At 49.8% G+C, this 17296-nt stretch overlaps 1 protein-coding gene across 1 annotated transcript; it reads right to left on the minus strand.

Moving 5' to 3' along the window:
* Window positions 1–200: 200 nt before the first annotated feature.
* On the minus strand, window positions 201–16260 carry DOLPP1 (dolichyldiphosphatase 1). The gene is made up of 8 exons (XM_069748170.1): window positions 16111–16260; window positions 6644–6744; window positions 6482–6566; window positions 4869–4968; window positions 4501–4599; window positions 4294–4422; window positions 3296–3385; window positions 201–2201 (listed from the first exon to the last, which is right to left on the minus strand). The coding sequence occupies exons 1-8, from the start codon at window positions 16184–16186 to the stop codon at window positions 2165–2167; spliced, it is 717 nt and encodes a 238-aa protein (XP_069604271.1). The 5' UTR covers window positions 16187–16260; the 3' UTR covers window positions 201–2164.
* Between the last annotated feature and the right edge of the window lie 1036 nt (window positions 16261–17296).

A 17296-nucleotide genomic window follows, 5' to 3' on the forward strand; every position in this document is an offset into this window, starting at 1 on the left:
AAGCTATTTCTGTGACCATTGTGGGTTTTTCTGTCATTAAACGAGGGGTACCAACAATTTTGACCATGTGTGCTTTTTCCCAATTTATGGTTGCACTCTCTAAAAATGTAAATGTACCCTGCAAAATTGCCCCCATTCCAATATGAATTTGCCACATTTGAAACTTCGGCAGGAGAAAAAAAATAAACACCACACACATGCACTAGAAATGCAGACTTTTTGCATAATTTTTATTTTAAAATAAAAATGTCATGACTCAATTCATTAGACTCACAGAACAAAACAAACGAGTGACGCGTTTGTGCCAGGAGCCGTTGGTCAGGCGCCATGACATGGGGTCACTGCATCGATATCTGTGCCGTGGAGCTGAAGAAATAGACTGATGCTCCCATCTCATGGTAAAGGCATTGTCCAAGACTGCCCAGAGACAGCGCCCCCTCTTATCCATAGGCTGTGCCTGGTATTGCAGCAAATAAATGCACTGCCAGACAGACTCTGAGAAAGTGAGAGACACTTGATCATACATTTGCCAAGTCAACCATAAGTTTATACCTGGACAACCCCTTTACCAGATGTGCACATTTTTGGGGAGGAGATGAACTTTAACAGCCTCCTGTGCAGTTCCTGTTCTCCGCCGTTTGATCACTCCGCATCGGTCCACACGGGACATATAGACGATGATGGCAGACGTCCGAATCGGCCCGCCGTAAGCCCTTTCCACGTGGACAGGTAATTCTGCTGTAGCCGACATGTATACAGATAGTTATGCTCATTCACACTGGCAGATACAGGGGGTGCGGATTCACTCACGGACAATTCAGAATTGGAGGCAGATGGTCACCTCTGATAATCGGCCATTGGTGTTTCTCCTAGTGTAGGGTTCGAGGGTTGGAAAAGATCATACGAGACTTAATCCAATCACATCCTTATAAGAACGGTCGCAGGAGCTGGGCCTGCACCGATACCTGGCAGATGGCGGCTGCTATCTCGTAGAAGAAACAGTGAGATTTGTCGTGAAGACTAAACACGGCTCCATTCTGTCAACTAAAAATGGCTCAAAATAAAACTCCATTGAAGCCATTTTAAGGAACCCAGATTTTTTTTTTTTTGAGGGACCGATACCAGCCCATAGACAAGATGACTGCATGCTTCCTGACCTATACATTAGAAAATTGCTTAAAAGGTAATTCCTTAAGCATGGCTCGAAGGGTGCAGCTTTATTTTAACCCATGCAAGTTGCAGGACGAACCACATGGGAGGCTACAGAGCGATTCAGCTCCTCATTTACTGTAAGAAACATCCTCTCCACTGAGTAAGACAAGGAACAAAGTAGATTAAAAAGAGGAAAACTAAAAAAAAAAAAAAATTCCGCTGTCACAATTTTCACGCACACAATTAAAAAATATATATCACTAGTGTTAAAAGGGTAATTTATAGTCCTTATAATCGAGGGGAAAAAAAACCTTGTTCAAAAGTGCAACAGGAATTGCTTTAAGCCCTCCAGCCGTCAATCATCGATAGGCACCTCGGGAGCATAGCTGAAGCCCATGGGGGTGAGCAGCGGGGCGCGGAATTATTAAATCGGCAACCAAAGCTTTTAGTCTGTTGAAGCACGTGGGGTCCATCATCTACAGGGACTAAAAGTCAGTCCCAAAGCCTCTCTTGCCCCCTATATAAAATGGGAGAAAAAAAAAAAAAAAAATCTGCCCCCGTTTACAGAATCTTCCACCCTATACTTATTAGTCCCAAAGCATTTTATATAAAATATATATAAATAAATAAAAGGTGGATGTTCATGCAATAAAAAGGGCTGGGATTTGATAGAATTATGAATTTCCTTTGATCATCAGGGAGAAAAATAAAAAAAGGGGGACACCCTTAGCTCTTGCAAGTTTCCGTCAATCCGTCTCGGAGAGGCACCGTTGGACGGCGTGTGTGGGTCAGCCCCAATCCTGACATGCAGAGGGCGGCCGCTGGCAAGACAGGCATGTAAACCGAGTAAAAGGCCTCTCGCTTGCTTTTTTTTTTTCTCCGCATTTTTTTTTTGGTCCGTTCGTTATAAATGTTTTTCAGTGCACCACGGGCTGTACCGGCTTCAATTCCTTGCCAGAATATTGTGGATCCTGCCGCCGTCATCCCCCAAACCGGTCCGCTTGGCTGAGATTCACTGAAGCTTGGTACCGAGTTTGCGCTGTCTGCTCCTGGACAAGGCAGAAAAAAGAATAATAATAAAAAAAGTTTAAAAGAATATTTCCTGTAAGTTACCTGACTGTGCAATCAATGAGCAATGGAGGGAGGGGGTACAAACTTTTTTTTTTTTTTTGCATCATGACTGCTGCATTCATTTCATACTATGTCTGTACACTCAGAGGTCTGTTATTCTGGTTCACAGCTCCAAATCCCACCACCCAAAAAGCTTTGGACGCTGCAATTTCTGCACTGAAAGATCAATGGCGCCAATGACCCGGCATCTACACATACCTGCAGGCACACCCACGATACCTGCCGGCCGTGCACGTAGATGGCTAATCAAATTGGGCAACTCATTTTTGCCCTCCTTGGAACTTCAAGAACTTATTAAATCCCTCCCAAGGTATTCAGACATAGCCTTCCGCCATGACAGCATGCTGCCCAGTAAACTCCAGTGGAACCCATGATACCAGGTGCAGAAGTGAAGACCAGGCTGGATGCCGGAACAGATTTCTCATCTTTAAATGCCTGATTATTGCAGAATGTCTACAGAAAAAAAATTATAGATCGCAAGCGACAGGAAGAGATGAAGCGATAAAATGAAGGATGCTCGCAAGCGGTGCTGAACCTGTGGTCTCCGCTAGTACAGTAAGCAATGACATTGTGCATTTGAGGCCTGTGATTGGCCGCAGAGGTCAGGTGACTGATGGGGAACATCGCCCATAGCACGTCTGACAACATCCCCTTCCAGTGGCCTGCCCGTGCAACCAGTGCAGAGTCCATAGCGGCTAGAGCGAGCCAGCAACATTACTGATTTATAACCTTCTCTGCCGTTTGCAACTTTTTTTTTCTTTTTTAAGACAATCCCTGTAAAAATGATAGATGTATTTAAGAGGCCATCAAGGTTAGAAAGGCCCCACTGCCAACTATCAGCCCCCCACAGTGCCACATCCTCCGCATACTTTACAGTGACTTCCACAGAGCTGACAACAACTAGAAAGCGATGGTCATTCTGGAAGCTGTCATTTTACAGCAGCTGGAAAGTGACCAGATGGAGATCCCTGTGCCACCAGCTTCAAAGAAACGCCACCCTTGGCATAGTTACCTGGCTTCTGATCGAGTGACTGTGTATTCAAACCACAAGATGTTGGGAATTAGACTGGTGTCACGGATAAGAAAAAATTCGGAAATTGGCCTGAAAGAAAAAAAATAAAAAAGAAAATATATGTGTACACACACATATACATATATATATATATATATATATATATACATACACACATACACAGAGACACAGAGATGACAGTGTAAAGAAAGACATTAGAGATGGGGGCCAGAAAGATAAAGCCACTACTACAATAGTGCCCTCCATTAGTCTAGTGCAATGGTGGTTAATTGGTATTTTGGGGAGCGCATGTGTATATGGGCACAATACACAGTCCCAATCACATTCCTCTATGTCACATGAACCAGGATCCTGTGTCTTCCCATCTTGATCCCCTGTTCCTCCTCACAGTACGATCATGGGTTGCATTCAATTACCCCACCGGACTCATGGGCTTTGTATGGGGCGGCACCAGTCATGCAGGTCCATTTAAATCAGACAGTGATGAGGATAACTGGGGGAATCAGGACAGATGTCCTAGTGATCCATGAATATCCCACTGATCAGACATTCATCACCAATACTGTGGATAAGTGATCAATGTCTTTTATGGCAACAGCCCTTAAATGGGGTTATCCAGCGCCGTCCCGAGCCAATCAGATCCCCATCAGAAGTGAGTGGTGCCAATGACGTCACAGCCGGTTTTAATTATCCAACATACTATGAAAGGTTCCCCAATATTATCCACGGCCTCGGCTGCTCAACTTCCACAATGAACACAGGAAAGTATTTACTGCATCATTGCAGGTGTCTATAGGGGGCTGGCTGACTGGTTCAAACAAATAGTTAAGCCAGCCCCCTTCTGTACCAGCCAATGCAGAGACCGAGAAGGGGCCTGCCTGCTTGGTTCATATTAATAGTTGAAACAGACCCCATTTGTATCACCCAATGCAAAGACGGAATTAAAAAAAAAAAAAAAAAAAAAAATAAAAACTTACCAGGATGCAATTCTAGGGAACAAGGGGGTGAGAATCTCCTGGGTGATGCCGAACCAAATTATAGCCAAGATACTTCCCGCCACAGCTCCATACGTGACCTGGCTCCAGCTGTGATACACGAGATAGACTCTGCAGAAAGACCACAGCCGTTACCGAACACTCAGAATATATAGGGATATAGGACATTAGGACAGGCAGATCCCCTACCGGCTGTACGAGACCAGGGATGCCGCTGTTAGGAGGCACAGGGACAGGACATGGCGCCACAGCAAGTCCAGGAACCGTGCGTTGTTAGTCTGGTGCATCCTGAAGGAAAAAAGGCACAAAATGTAATCCGATGTGTGTAAAACTGCTTAACGGGCAAGTGTTGCTCGTCTCCAGAGAGAAAACTCCCAGACCTCAGAGAAGTTTGGAGCAGAGGTGATTCTACCAGGTCCTGGAAAAGTTGTCTTCTACAGAAAGTGTGACCTGCTCTCCGATTGGACCAGTGCCACACACACGACCACTTACCCTAGTCGCCAATCTCTGAGGTGGCCATGAACAGCCTGAGAGCCAAGCCATTATCAGTACCTCACCTTAAATACAGGAAGAGAAAGGAGTACACCGAGAAGAACCACATGAACTGGGAATGACTAGAAGGCAAGCCGTACTCTGTGGTGACTGTCGTGTGCGTTCCTGAGAGAAGAGAAAAGCAAAATGACACAAGAAAACAACATCAGACACTCATCGACCCCAACCCTACAAACTGCACTGACTTCAGCCATGTAAACCCCAACCCTGCAAACCCCGCTGATCTCAACCCTACAAACCCCACTGACCCCAACCCTGAAAACTCTGCTGACTACAAGCCAACAGACCCCAAACCATTCAAACCCCAACCCCGCTGACCCCAACCCTATAAACCCCAAACTTGCAAACCCCGCCGACCCCAACTCTACAAACCCCAAGCCTGCAAATCCCACTGACCCGAACCCTACAAAACCCACTAACCCAGGGGTGTCAAACTGCATTCCTCGAGGGCCTCAAACCATGCGTGTTTTCAAGATTTCCTTAGCATTGCACAAGGTGCTGGAATCATTCTCTTCAGGTGATTAAATTATCACCTGTGCAATGCAAGGAAATCCTGAAAACATGACCCGTTTGCAGCCCTCGAGAAATGCAGTTTGACACCCCTGCACTAACCTCAACCCCACTGACTTCAAGCCTGCAAACCCCAACCCTGCAAATCCCCCTGACCCCAATCCTACAAACCCCAACCCTGCAAACCCCGCTGACCCGAACCCTACAAACCCCACTAACCTCAATCCCACTGACTTCAAGCCTGCAAACCCCAACCTGCAAACCCCGCTGACCCCAGCCATGCAAACCCCAACCCTGCAAATCCCCCTGACCTGCCAACCCCACTAACCCCAAGCCTACAAACCCTGCAATCATGATCTGTGCACATTTTAGCCTTTAACTGGAGATGATGCTGGGAATAATTAGCAACACCCACCTCTGTACAGCCATATAGTGGGATGCATCGTTGATTGGCCACAATTTAAAAAAAAATTAAAATGAAATAAATAGCCTGTACTTTACAACTATGATTTACACTAACTTATAGGGCTGCATAGGAGCCCTGTGCATACATAGGACATATGTCCTAATATAAACACCAAACTTAGGGTTCAGATATTACACAGAGCCAAAACTAACTAACACTAATCCTCCTGACCCTATTTAATACACTGACCTCTACCTTACTAACCCAAATAACCTGAACAGCCCACAGTCCCTGACCTTACTATCTCTAATTACCCACCTAGCCTTACTGACACTATAACACTACTGACCTTGACCTTACTTTCCCCAATAACACTGACCTTACTAATGATACCGAAGACCCACCTTACCAACTCTAATATCTGTATTGATCCTGACCTTACTAATAATCACTCTCCTGACCAAGACATTACTAACACCATAATAACTCTGACCTATTTTCCGGCCACTTGGGGCCGTCCTGCACATTTGCTCTCCAGGGTCCCTGCTAGAAGCTTTCACCTCCAAGCTGCGCTCTACTGAATGTGACATAACGAGCAGCTGTGTATCCTGCCGGGCAGGAATGACGATGGGGTGCACGGTCTGATCCCCACGAACCATGAGCAGCAGCCCCTCGCCCGGTCGCCTGCATTTGCTCACTTACCTTCACATGGACGCGGCTCTCTTACTATATTCTTAATTAACCAGTTTACGCCTTCATTCATTACCAAACCCCCCAGGAAGGAAATCTGGAAAAGAGAGGAGACCGTGAGCCGGAATCTGACACCCTCTGATATAAAGTGTTGGGGGTACAATGGACGCTCACCGTGTGCAGTTCCCTCTTGAATATGATGAGAGTCACGAAACTGATGAGAATGACTACTGGTCCCAGGCTGAGGTAGGCCAAGAGCTGCCCATAGACATCTCCTGGATGACAAGGGACACAAAAATAAGAAAGCAGTGAGTAAATGGATTATGGTCCATCTATAGCAAAGGTAACTGACAGCAGAGGCACCTAACATAGGAAGGCAACTATACGAGAACAGGCGCAGATGGAAATGGAGCACAGGTACCGAGGGGGCAACAACTTTCCATGTTTCTCTTATACACAAGCAGACCATAGACGGGATGGATCTAAATCCATGGAATTTAACTGTATGTAATTATGCTATTTACCAACTCAGACCGGGAAAGGCCAATCTAATTAGGTGTAAGCCCAAAAATAGAATTATTCTTACCGTTAATTCGGTTTCTAGGAACCTTCCACGGCGGCATACGGAGGTTGCCTCTTTGCCCTAATGGGGAACAGGAAAAGGAGAGGTTAAAAGGCCCTCCCACCTCCCCCTCACCAGTGACTTATAACTGAAAACCATAGCACCGGTTTACCTTGAATCCCAGATTAAAATCCAGGAGTATATAGGGAGGGAACTAGCGCCGTCGTGGAAGGTTCCTAGAAACCGAATTAACGGTAAGAATAATTCTATTTTCTCTAGTCACCTTCCACGACGGCATACGGAGGAATACCAACTAATTTGGCGCTAGGGAGGGACAACGGCCTGGAGTACTTTCCGGCCGAAGGCTAAATCCTTGTTGGGCATTACATCTAGTCTGTAATGTCTGGAGAAAGTATGCAACGAAGACCATGTGGCTGCCCTGCAGATTTGCTCTGTTGATGCACCTGCTCTTTCTGCCCAGGAGACTGAGGTTGATCTAGTCGAATGAGCCTTGATTCCCACTGGAGGGGTTTTATCTTGAGCAAGATATGCCTCTGCTATTGCCCTCTTGATCCAGTTGGCAATAGTGCTTCTTGCTACTTTCTTTCCTTTATTTTGTCCTGATGGATGGACAAACAGATTCTGATCAATTCTGTAAGAGCTGGTTTGCTCTAGGTAGAATAATACAATGCGTCTGACATCCAGGGTATGAAATTTTTCTTCTTTTGGATTTGTTGGATTTTGGCAAAAAGAAGGTAAAATGATTTCCTGAGAGCGGTGGAAATCTGATACGACCTTTGGAAGAAAGGAAGGGTCAAGGCGCAGTATTATAGAGTCATCTCAGATAGACAAGTATGGTTCTCTCATTGAGAGAGCCTGTAATTCTCCTACCCTCCTTGCTGAGGTAATGGCCACTAGAAAAATTGTTTTATAAATCAGATTTTTCTGCGAGCAGGAGGATAATGGTTCAAAGGGTGCACCTGTAAATCCTTGTAATACCAGATTCAGGTCCCATAAAGGTACTGTTATTTGTTTTTTAGGATTCATCCTAGAGTCTGATATCATGAACCTCTTAATCCAGCGATGATTTGCCAGATCCTGGTCAAATATTGAACTGAGTGCGGAAACTTGAACTTTTAGGGTGCTCGGCCTGAGGCCTAATTCTAAGCCTTTTTGCAAAAAATCTAGAATTTGTGACAGATTCGGATTAAAGGGATCTGGTACTTCGGGAAGACAAAAGGATGAGAATTTTTTCCAGATTTTATTATATATAGCAATGGTTACCGGCTTCCTTGATTTTTGAAGTGTGGAAACCACTGCTTCTGATAGTCCTTTGGCTCTCAACACCTGGGCTTCAGTAGCCATGCCGCCAGATTCCATTTGTGGACGTCTAGGAGATGTATTGGTCCTTGAGAAAGAAGGTCTTCCTCCACCGGAAACTGGAATGGCCCATCCACCTGTAAATCCACTATCAGGTTGTACCAACTCCTCTTTGGCCACAATGGGGCTACCAATATAGTTGGTGTTCGTTCTTCCCGAATTTTCTGCAAGACCTTTGCCAATATCGGAATTGGAGGAAACGCATAGGCCAGTCGAAAATTCCATTCCTGGGCCAATGCATCCACTCCTCTGGAGCCGTCTCTGGGGTTTAGGGAGAAGAAGACTTCGACTTTCGCCGGGATGCAAAGAGGTCGATCTCTGGAAGACCCCATTTGTTCACCAGCATCTCGAAACTTCGGTTGCTCAGACACCATTCTCCTGGGTGTATGTCTTGACGGCTTAGATAATCCGCCTGAGTGTTGGATGAGCCTTTCAGGTGAACTGCCGTCAGGGATAACATGTCTTTCTGCCCAGGAACATATTCTGGCAGATATGTTCTTCAGGTTGTTGTTTTTTGAACTTCCCTGATGTCTGATGTGAGCCACCGTGGTCACATTGTCCGAATATATTCGGACATGATGTCCCTTGATAAGATGACCCCCTATCAGAAGGGCTTCTTCTACAGCTTTTTGCTCTCTGTAGTTGGATGATTTTCTGCTCGTCGATTGATCCCAGAGCCCTTGGAAAGGGGTGGGATTTATCATGGCCCCCCAGCCTCTTTTGCTGGCATCTGTTGTGACCGTAGTCAGAGGAATCTGAGACCAACTGACTCCTTTTTGTAAATTTTTCGGAGTCATCCACCACGCCAGAGAGGCCTTGACACAGCCCGGTGTGTACAATCTCCTGTTCTAAGAACTGGGCTGACCATTCCAATTCTGTAGGATATGTGCCTGAAGAATCCTGGAATGGGCTTGGGCCCAGGGTACCGATTGGATGCAAGCTGTCATCGATCCTAGCAGAGACATGCCTTCTCTGATTGTAGGAGATCTGGTGTCTCTGAACATCTTGACTTTTGATAGTAGAGTCAGACGATGTTCCAATGGGAGGAAGGACATTTGTCTTGCAGAGTCCAGAAGAACTCCCAGGAATTTCCTGCATTTGGAGGGTCGTAGGTGAGATTTTTCTAAATTCGGTACCCATCCCAGAGATGTCAGAATATCGAGCGTCTTTGATACATGAGACTCCAGAGATTGTTTGGTGGGAGCCACTAATAAAAGGTCGTCTAGGTATGGCACTATACAGACGCCTTGCCTCCGGATGAAGGAGACTACTTCCCCCATTACTTTGGAAAAAACTCTTGGAGCAGAGGAGATCCCAAACGGAAGGACGTTGAACTGATAGTGCTCTATCAGACGTCCCTTCTGCACTGCAAACTTGAGATATTGGCGATGTCTCTGATGAATGGGGATGTGAAAGTAAGCATCTTTCAAATCGATAGTGGCCATGTAGGAGTGCGGGCTTATCAAGGGAATCGCATTTTTCACTGATTCCATCTTGAATTTTCTGTATTTGACATGCCGGTTGAGGCCCTTCAGATTTATAATAATACGGGACTCGCCCGATGGTTTGGGAACCAGAAATAGACGAGAGTAGTGACCCCGATCCCTCTCTGATTCCGGAACCTGGGATATCACATTTGACATTTTTAGGGTCCTGAGACCCGACTCTAGAGTGGACTGGTCTTTCACGGAGGGAAGAGAGGTAATTTTTAGACCCCGTGGGGGAGAGGAAATGAATTCTATTAGAAGACCCTCTTTGATGACTTTGAGGACCCAGGAACAATTGGTGATTTTTTGCCACTGGAATATAAATTCTGAGAGTCTCCCCCCCACCGGGTCGAAGTCACCGCATCTCCTGTTGAGACTGCTGCTGCTGTTGCTGAGGGATAGGGATGTTTCTCCCGCCTCCCTTCGGGTAACTCCACCTCCCAGTTTTGCCTTTCCCTCTCTGAGAGGTTTGGCCCTGAAAGGGACGAAAAAACTTCTTTTTGGGAGTTTTATGTTCTGGGAGGGCTTTCTTTTTGTCGGTAGCCTTTTCTAGGATGTCATCCAGGGAAGGTCCGAAGACATGGTTACCTTTAAACGGTATGGCGCATAATTTGGCTTTGGAGGTGATATCACCGGACCACATTTTCAACCAAAGCGCCCTTCTAGCCGAATTAGTCTGTACTAATGACCTAGCAGCAATTCTGATGGTCTCCATAGAAGAATCTGCTAGGAAACCCGTGGCTCTAAGGAGACTGGGTAGAGATTCCAATAATTCAGCTCTAGAGGTACCCTGGGATATGTGTGATTCCAGTTCGCCTATCCAACGGAAAAGTGCTCTAGCCACACATGTTGAAGCAATATTGGCCTTGAGAGCTACCGTGGAGGTCTCCCACGATTTTTTCAACAAGACTTTCTATTTTTCTGTCCATTGGGTCTTTTAATTGAGACGCGTCTTCGAATGGAAGAGCCGTTCTCTTAGCCACTCTTGCCACCTGTGAGTCAACTTTAGGGATATCCCATTTGGTCAAATCCCCTTCTAAGGGGAATCTATGCTTCATCTCGGATGGAGTACTGAGACGTTTTTCAGGTGATTCCCACTCTTGATCAATCATGTCGGAAATATTTGAGTGGATTGGGAACCCCACCCGTTTACCCTTAGATATACCGCCAAACATCTGGTCCTGTATGGACTGTGGCTCTGGCTCTTCCTCCAGCCCCATAGTACTGCGAACGGCAGCTACTAGATCCTCAACCCATTCTGAAGAGAAAAGATACTTTCTAGCTTCAACAGATATAGGGGACGTGGGTTCCTCCCGTCGACCCGAGGATGAGGCATAGGAGAGGTCCGATTTAGAATCAGAATCCTCCTCCTGGATCTTCCTTTTTTTGGCTGGAGAGTGTGGTGGAGGGGGTGGGGGAGTAAAGGCTGCTAGGGAGGATTGCACCTCTTGTTTGACCAAAGAGCGTATTTCTTCCAGTAAAGAAGGTTGCTCTGCCCTGACAATCTTATCAGTACAGGTATTGCAGAGTTTCTTCTCCCATAATGGTGGCAGCTTAATGTTACAGATGGCACACTTCTTTTTAGTAGTAGTTTTGGGGGTAGACTTTTCTCCCTGCAATGAGAGGGGAGAGAGAGTCATACTAATAATACCCCCAAGTTACTAACTAGGGACCCCCTGTCCCTGCAGCACTTACTGTGGCAGGGGCAGCGCTGGGCTCTGCAAGCGCAGGGCAGGTATTGCTCTCCATGTCAGGATAGTCTTACCTGCGACGTTTTCTGGCAGGTTTTTATGCACTGCGGCATGTCCCTGTCCCCAGCGACTCGAAAAATCCTCCCCCCCTCCATGGTCCAGGGTGGAGGACGTGGTCCTGCACGAGACACCGCCGGCGGAAGTGCCTCCATGGAGCGCAGAAAGGACCGGAAGTGACGCGCGCGATCACTTCCGGGTCGCCAGCGGCATGCGGAGAGGAGGAAACCGGAGAGCTCCAGGAGGACTCCGGATGGATACTCTAGCCTGCTTTGCCCTCACGGGGGCGCGGGAAGGCTAGGACCAGGTCCCGAGGACACCGCAGCGTGGTGCGACGGGAGCAGCAAACCGGAGGGGAGGTAAGATACGACCCCATGCTGCCCGGTTACATTTTAGGCAGAGCCTGTAGCAGTAGTTACCGGCCACCACTGCATACGTAGTAAACCTCTCCTGTCCCATGGGGAACAGGAAAGACACTGGTGAGGTGGGAGGGCCTTTTAACCTCTCCTTTTCCTGTTCCCCATTAGGGCAAAGAGGCAACCTCCGTATGCCGTCGTGGAAGGTGACTAGAGAAAATCGGAACACTGGGTGCAATTCACCTCTCAGTCAAATATTAGCCCCATCCCGCGGCAGCTCGGGACGGCAACCAAGGAAGGGTCTAGCATCTCGGTACAGCGACACGGGAAGGGTCCCAGCCCAGGAAGGACTACAGCCTGGCAGCTCAGGTGGGTGACCCAGGAAGGGTCCCAGCCCAAGGACTACAGCCTGGCAGCTCTGGTGGGTGACTTGGGAAGAGGTCCCAGTTCAGGACAGCAACCCAGGAAGGGCCCCAGCACGGGAAGGACTCCAGCCTGGCAGCTCGGGTGGGTGACCCGGGAGGAGGTCCCAGCTTTGGACAGCAACCCAGGAAGGACTCCAGCCTGGCAGCTCGGGTGGGTGATCCGGGAGGAGGTCCCAGCTCAGGACAGCAACCCAGTAAGGGCCCCAGCCCGGGAAGGACTCCAGCCTGGCAGCTCAGGTGGGTGACCCGTGAGGAGGTCCCAGCTCAGGACAGCAACCCAGGAAGGGCCCCAGCCCGGGAAGGACTCCAGCCTGGCAGCTCGGGTGGGTGACTTGGGAGGAGGTCCCAGCTCAGGACAGCAACCCAGGAAGGGCCCCAGCACGGGAAGGACTCCAGCCTGGCAGCTCGGGTGGGTGACCCGGGAGGAGGTCCCATCTCAGGACAGCAACCCAGGAAGGGCCCCAGCCCGGGAAGAACTCCAGCCTGGCAGCTCGCGTGGGTGACCCGGGAGGAGGTCCCAGCTCAGGACAGCAACCCAGGAAGGGCCCCAGCCCGGGAAGGACTCTAGCCTGGCAGCTCTGCTGGGTGACCAGGGAGGAGGTCCCAGCTCAGGACAGCAACCCAGGAAGGGCCCCAGCCCGGGAAGGACTCCAGCCTGGCAGCTCGGGTGGGTGACCCGGGAGGAGGTCCCATCTCAGGACAGCAACCCAGGAAGGGCCCCAGCCCGGGAAGAACTCCAGCCTGGCAGCTCGCGTGGGTGACCCGGGAGGAGGTCCCAGCTCAGGACAGCAACCCAGGAAGGGCCCCAGCCCGGGAAGGACTCTAGCCTGGCAGCTCTGCTGGGTGACCAGGGAGGAGGTCCCAGCTCAGGACAGCAACCCAGGAAGGGCCCCAGCCCGGGAAGGACTCCAGCCTGGCAGCTCGGGTTGGTGACACGGGAGAAGGTCCCAGCTCAGGACAGCAACCCAGGAAGGGCCCCAGCCCGGGAAGGACTCCTGCCTGGCAGCTCGGGTGGGTGACACGGGAGGAGGTCCCAGCTCGGGACGGCAACCAGGGAAAGGCCCGCTCCTGGGCAACTTGATGTATCCCAATAGGGCAATAAACGAGTAATTGTACAAACCCATTGCCTATTGAAATGGTAACACCTGTCCCTCAGTCAGTCCACTATCCAGCAGGAAAGAGCACCCCCTATAGGCTTGGTAAGAACATATCTGGGTAAATTACCAGCGTCATAGAAATGTGACTTATTTAGTTGCAGCCCAGAGGAACAACCTCATGAATAATTGAGTCTGTCAGTTTTGCTGAGCCATTAAAAACCACATGAAATATTCAAGGAAGGCTCATAGCGGAAGAATCCAGATGAGAGAAATGTGGCCACATACAGTCTGCGGAGGAAGCGGTCGCATCCAGCATTTAAGAAGGGGAGTTTCCTATAAGACGAAAATTAGAAGGGGTTGTCCAGCTCATAAAAACACAATATATACATACAAGCTACTAATATTTGTTTTAAGAAAGGTGCCGTCATCTTAAGATCTCAGCATCGGTCCTGGGAGCTCCACTTCTGATTAGGGTTCGACAATGGGGCCAATATTGTATGATAAGGGGGCTGGCTGACAGGATCCATTGAAACTTCTCTATGGACAGATGAGGGGCTGGCTCACCTACTGAAATGCGAGTTAGACAGCCCCCTTCCTTTGCGGAACCCATCTTAGAAACAAAGCTGCCAAAGCCAGGACCGCCAACTCTCATAATACGTGTATATTAGTACAGTTCTATATGTATATCTGTATACTCCTTCTACAGAGAATCAGTATCTATAGGGGCTGCATTTAGCAATAGGGATGGTCACCTTATATTTTACTAAACTGGGAGGATCTACAACATCAGACATTGCCCATGAGATGAGCAAGAACGGCGGCGGCATGTGACGACCCTTTATGGCACCGTTTTAGTGCATTTTGCGTCAAACATGACATATGAAGGTATCCATAGATTTACTGGTTTTTCCTCCCTTAGTAGAGGAGTGGGATGGGGTTGGCTCTCTATCATGACTTGTGAGCAGCCGCACAGCCCAAACGGAAAACTGACCCGGGCAGCTGACTGATAAGACATGACTCAGTTACCAGACTTTCCTTCTTGTGCTTGCAGATAGCCACCAAGAAAGGAACAGAGAGAACGTGATGACTCGCCCGAGCCTCGCCCTATCGCCCCACACACAGGCCATAGATTTGCCATTCAAATCCCTGTCATTTTAGAATGAGCTCTTCATCTATGGACCTGCGTCTGGGTCACATCAGTTCATGGCCGAGTTTAGGCATCGGATCAACATATACACACACACACAATACCGTTTTGTATTTGCAGATATATGAACCTTAGTAGTCGCTGACTACCAAACATGCACGTGTGTAGCTTGATTTAGCAGTTAAAAGGTTATTCCCAGCAACATATGTCATGATGAGAGCTGAGCGGAAAAAGATTCACAGGACCCTGGATCAGCAGCCCCCGGACCAGAGTCCTGCCTCTGTGCCTATAGGTGAGCAGAAGAAGCGGCGTACAAAGCAGTGCACAATCAGACGACATACAGGGCTTGGTTATCACTTGTAACCATAGAAACACATGAATCTGCATAGGAGCTGTGAACACAAAACAGTAGGATAGTTTTATTAGGATTGTTTACTGCGGGAAGACATTCTCTCTATGCAAAAAGCGGCAATACATGACGGGACGGGCCAGCCAAACTCACACAGTCTTCCCAAAAATGTGTCCCCTTATAAATAGTACAGAGGATAACGTACTGACCCCCGGGACCCCCAGTGCTCCCGAATAGTGGGCTCTACAGAGCATGTGCACTTCCTACTCCAGCGAGGGCCCCAAACCAGGGACCACTGGGAGACTCCCTATTGAAAGATGACTTACTGTCCATTTTATAGATATATAAGGAGCCATTTAAAATAAGGGGCCCCACAAATGCCAGTCAAGGGTCATGGCAAAGAGTAAATAAGAAGCCTTTATGGACATGGCGGCAAGGGGGGCTTCAGCAGACCACTGGCAGTCAGGGCATCTCATCAGTGGCTGGCGGTCACGGTCCTGGAAGCCAACACACACAAAACCGTGATGGTGCGACTCACACCAAGGAATCAGGTTACAGACAGCGACAATTATGGGGCTAAACAGCAGCAATCAGGGGTTAGCTCCAGTTGCTGCCGTAAAATACACCCAGCACCAGCTCCATACACCGGCACTGGCTACAAGACGATAAACTGCATCCTGTAACAGGAAGGGGTTAATAGCGCCACGGAACCAGAACTAGAAACCATTTTGAGGAATTGTCAACAAAGATGAAAACAACGTCCCAGTCCGTACAGAAAGCATAATGTATACACGTCCCGGCCAGCAACGTGTATACAGCACTGGAGTCACACTACAGACTGAGGGAACCACAGTGGAAACCACCGTGCCCTCCATGACAGTCCACACACAGCAGGAACCTGCAGAAAGTGCGCCGCGCATGCGTACTGGCCCGCCACACTACTTGGCACCAGCCTCAGCAACACTGCGCCTGCGTACAACCCAGACAGTCCCGTACAGGGATCACAATATCGCCATTAAATCTTTCTTCAAACCAATCTCTATGAGCCGTGAGCGAGCGGAGGCGAGAAAGCGGGAAGAAAGTCATTTACCTGCAGGATACTCAACGTGCGTGAGGGAAACTGGGCGCCACTGAGCCGAGAGCGAGCACTGGTCACCGGCCGCCATCTTACCCGGATACCGGGCGTATGGGAGAAACGGTAGATGCTAAATCCCAGTGAGCAGAAAGGACCTGCGATGACGTCATGACCATGTGACCAGAATGTGGGCGGAGCTATAGTACAGAATACAGGAAGTGAGGTGAAAAGAAAAGTGTCTGAATCTGATAGACGGGGCGCAGGCTGTGTGTAATAGAGGGGGCCCGGGGCGCAGGCTGTGTGTAATAGAGGGGGCCCGGGGCGCAGGCTGTGTGTAATAGAGGGGGCCCGGGGCGCAGGCTGTGTGTAATAGAGGGGGCCCGGGGCGCAGGCTGTGTGTGCTAGAGGGGGCCCGGGGCGCAGGCTGTGTGTGCTAGAGGGGGCCCGGGGCGCAGGCTGTGTGTGCTAGAGGGGGGCCCGGGGCGCAGGCTGTGTGTGCTAGAGGGGGGCCCGGGGCGCAGGCTGTGTGTGCTAGAGGGGGCCCAGGCTGTGTGTGCTAGAGGGGGGCCCGGGGCGCAGGCTGTGTGTGCTAGAGGGGGCCCGGGGCGCAGGCTGTGTGTAATAGAGGGGGCCCGGGGCGCAGGCTGTGTGTGCTAGAGGGGGCCCGGGGCGCAGGCTGTGTGTGCTAGAGGGGGCCCGGGGCGCAGGCTGTGTGTGCTAGAGGGGGGCCCGGGGCGCAGGCTGTGTGTAATAGAGGGGGCCCGGGGCGCAGGCTGTGTGTAATAGAGGGGGCCCGGGGCGCAGGCTGTGTGTAATAGAGGGGGCCCGGGGCGCAGGCTATGTGTAATAGAGGGGGCCCGGGGCGCAGGCTGTGTGTAATAGAGGGGGCCCGGGGCGCAGGCTGTGTGTAATAGAGGGGGCCCGGGGCGCAGGCTGTGTGTGCTAGAGGGGGCCCGGGGCGCAGGCTGTGTGTGCTAGAGGGGGCCCGGGGCGCAGGCTGTGTGTGCTAGAGGGGGGCCCGGGGCGCAGGCTGTGTGTGCTAGAGGGGGCCCGGGGCGCAGGCTGTGTGTAATAGAGGGGGCCCGGGGCGCAGGCTGTGTGTGCTAGAGGGGGCCCGGGGCGCAGGCTGTGTGTAATAGAGGGGGCTCGGGGCGCAGGCTGTGTGTAATAGAGGGGGCCCGGGGCGCAGGCTATGTGTAAT

Source organism: Ranitomeya imitator, chromosome 2 (genome assembly GCF_032444005.1).
Source record: "Ranitomeya imitator isolate aRanImi1 chromosome 2, aRanImi1.pri, whole genome shotgun sequence".
NCBI classification, from domain to species: domain Eukaryota; kingdom Metazoa; phylum Chordata; class Amphibia; order Anura; family Dendrobatidae; genus Ranitomeya; species Ranitomeya imitator.

What these genes read in the sequence shown, in the direction of transcription:
- DOLPP1 (XM_069748170.1), bottom strand. Translation starts at nt 16,186, where the DNA reads ATGGCGGCCGGTGACCAGTGCTCGCTCTCGGCTCAGTGGCGCCCAGTT. An exon ending in TCAAGAGGGAACTGCACACG is followed by an intron (nt 6,567 to 6,643) that starts GTGAGCGTCCAT and finishes TCTCTTTTCCAG; the next exon opens with ATTTCCTTCCTGGGGGGTTT. An exon ending in TTCCCTAGAATTGCATCCTG is followed by an intron (nt 3,386 to 4,293) that starts GTAAGTTTTTAT and finishes TTTTTCTTTCAG; the next exon opens with GCCAATTTCCGAATTTTTTC.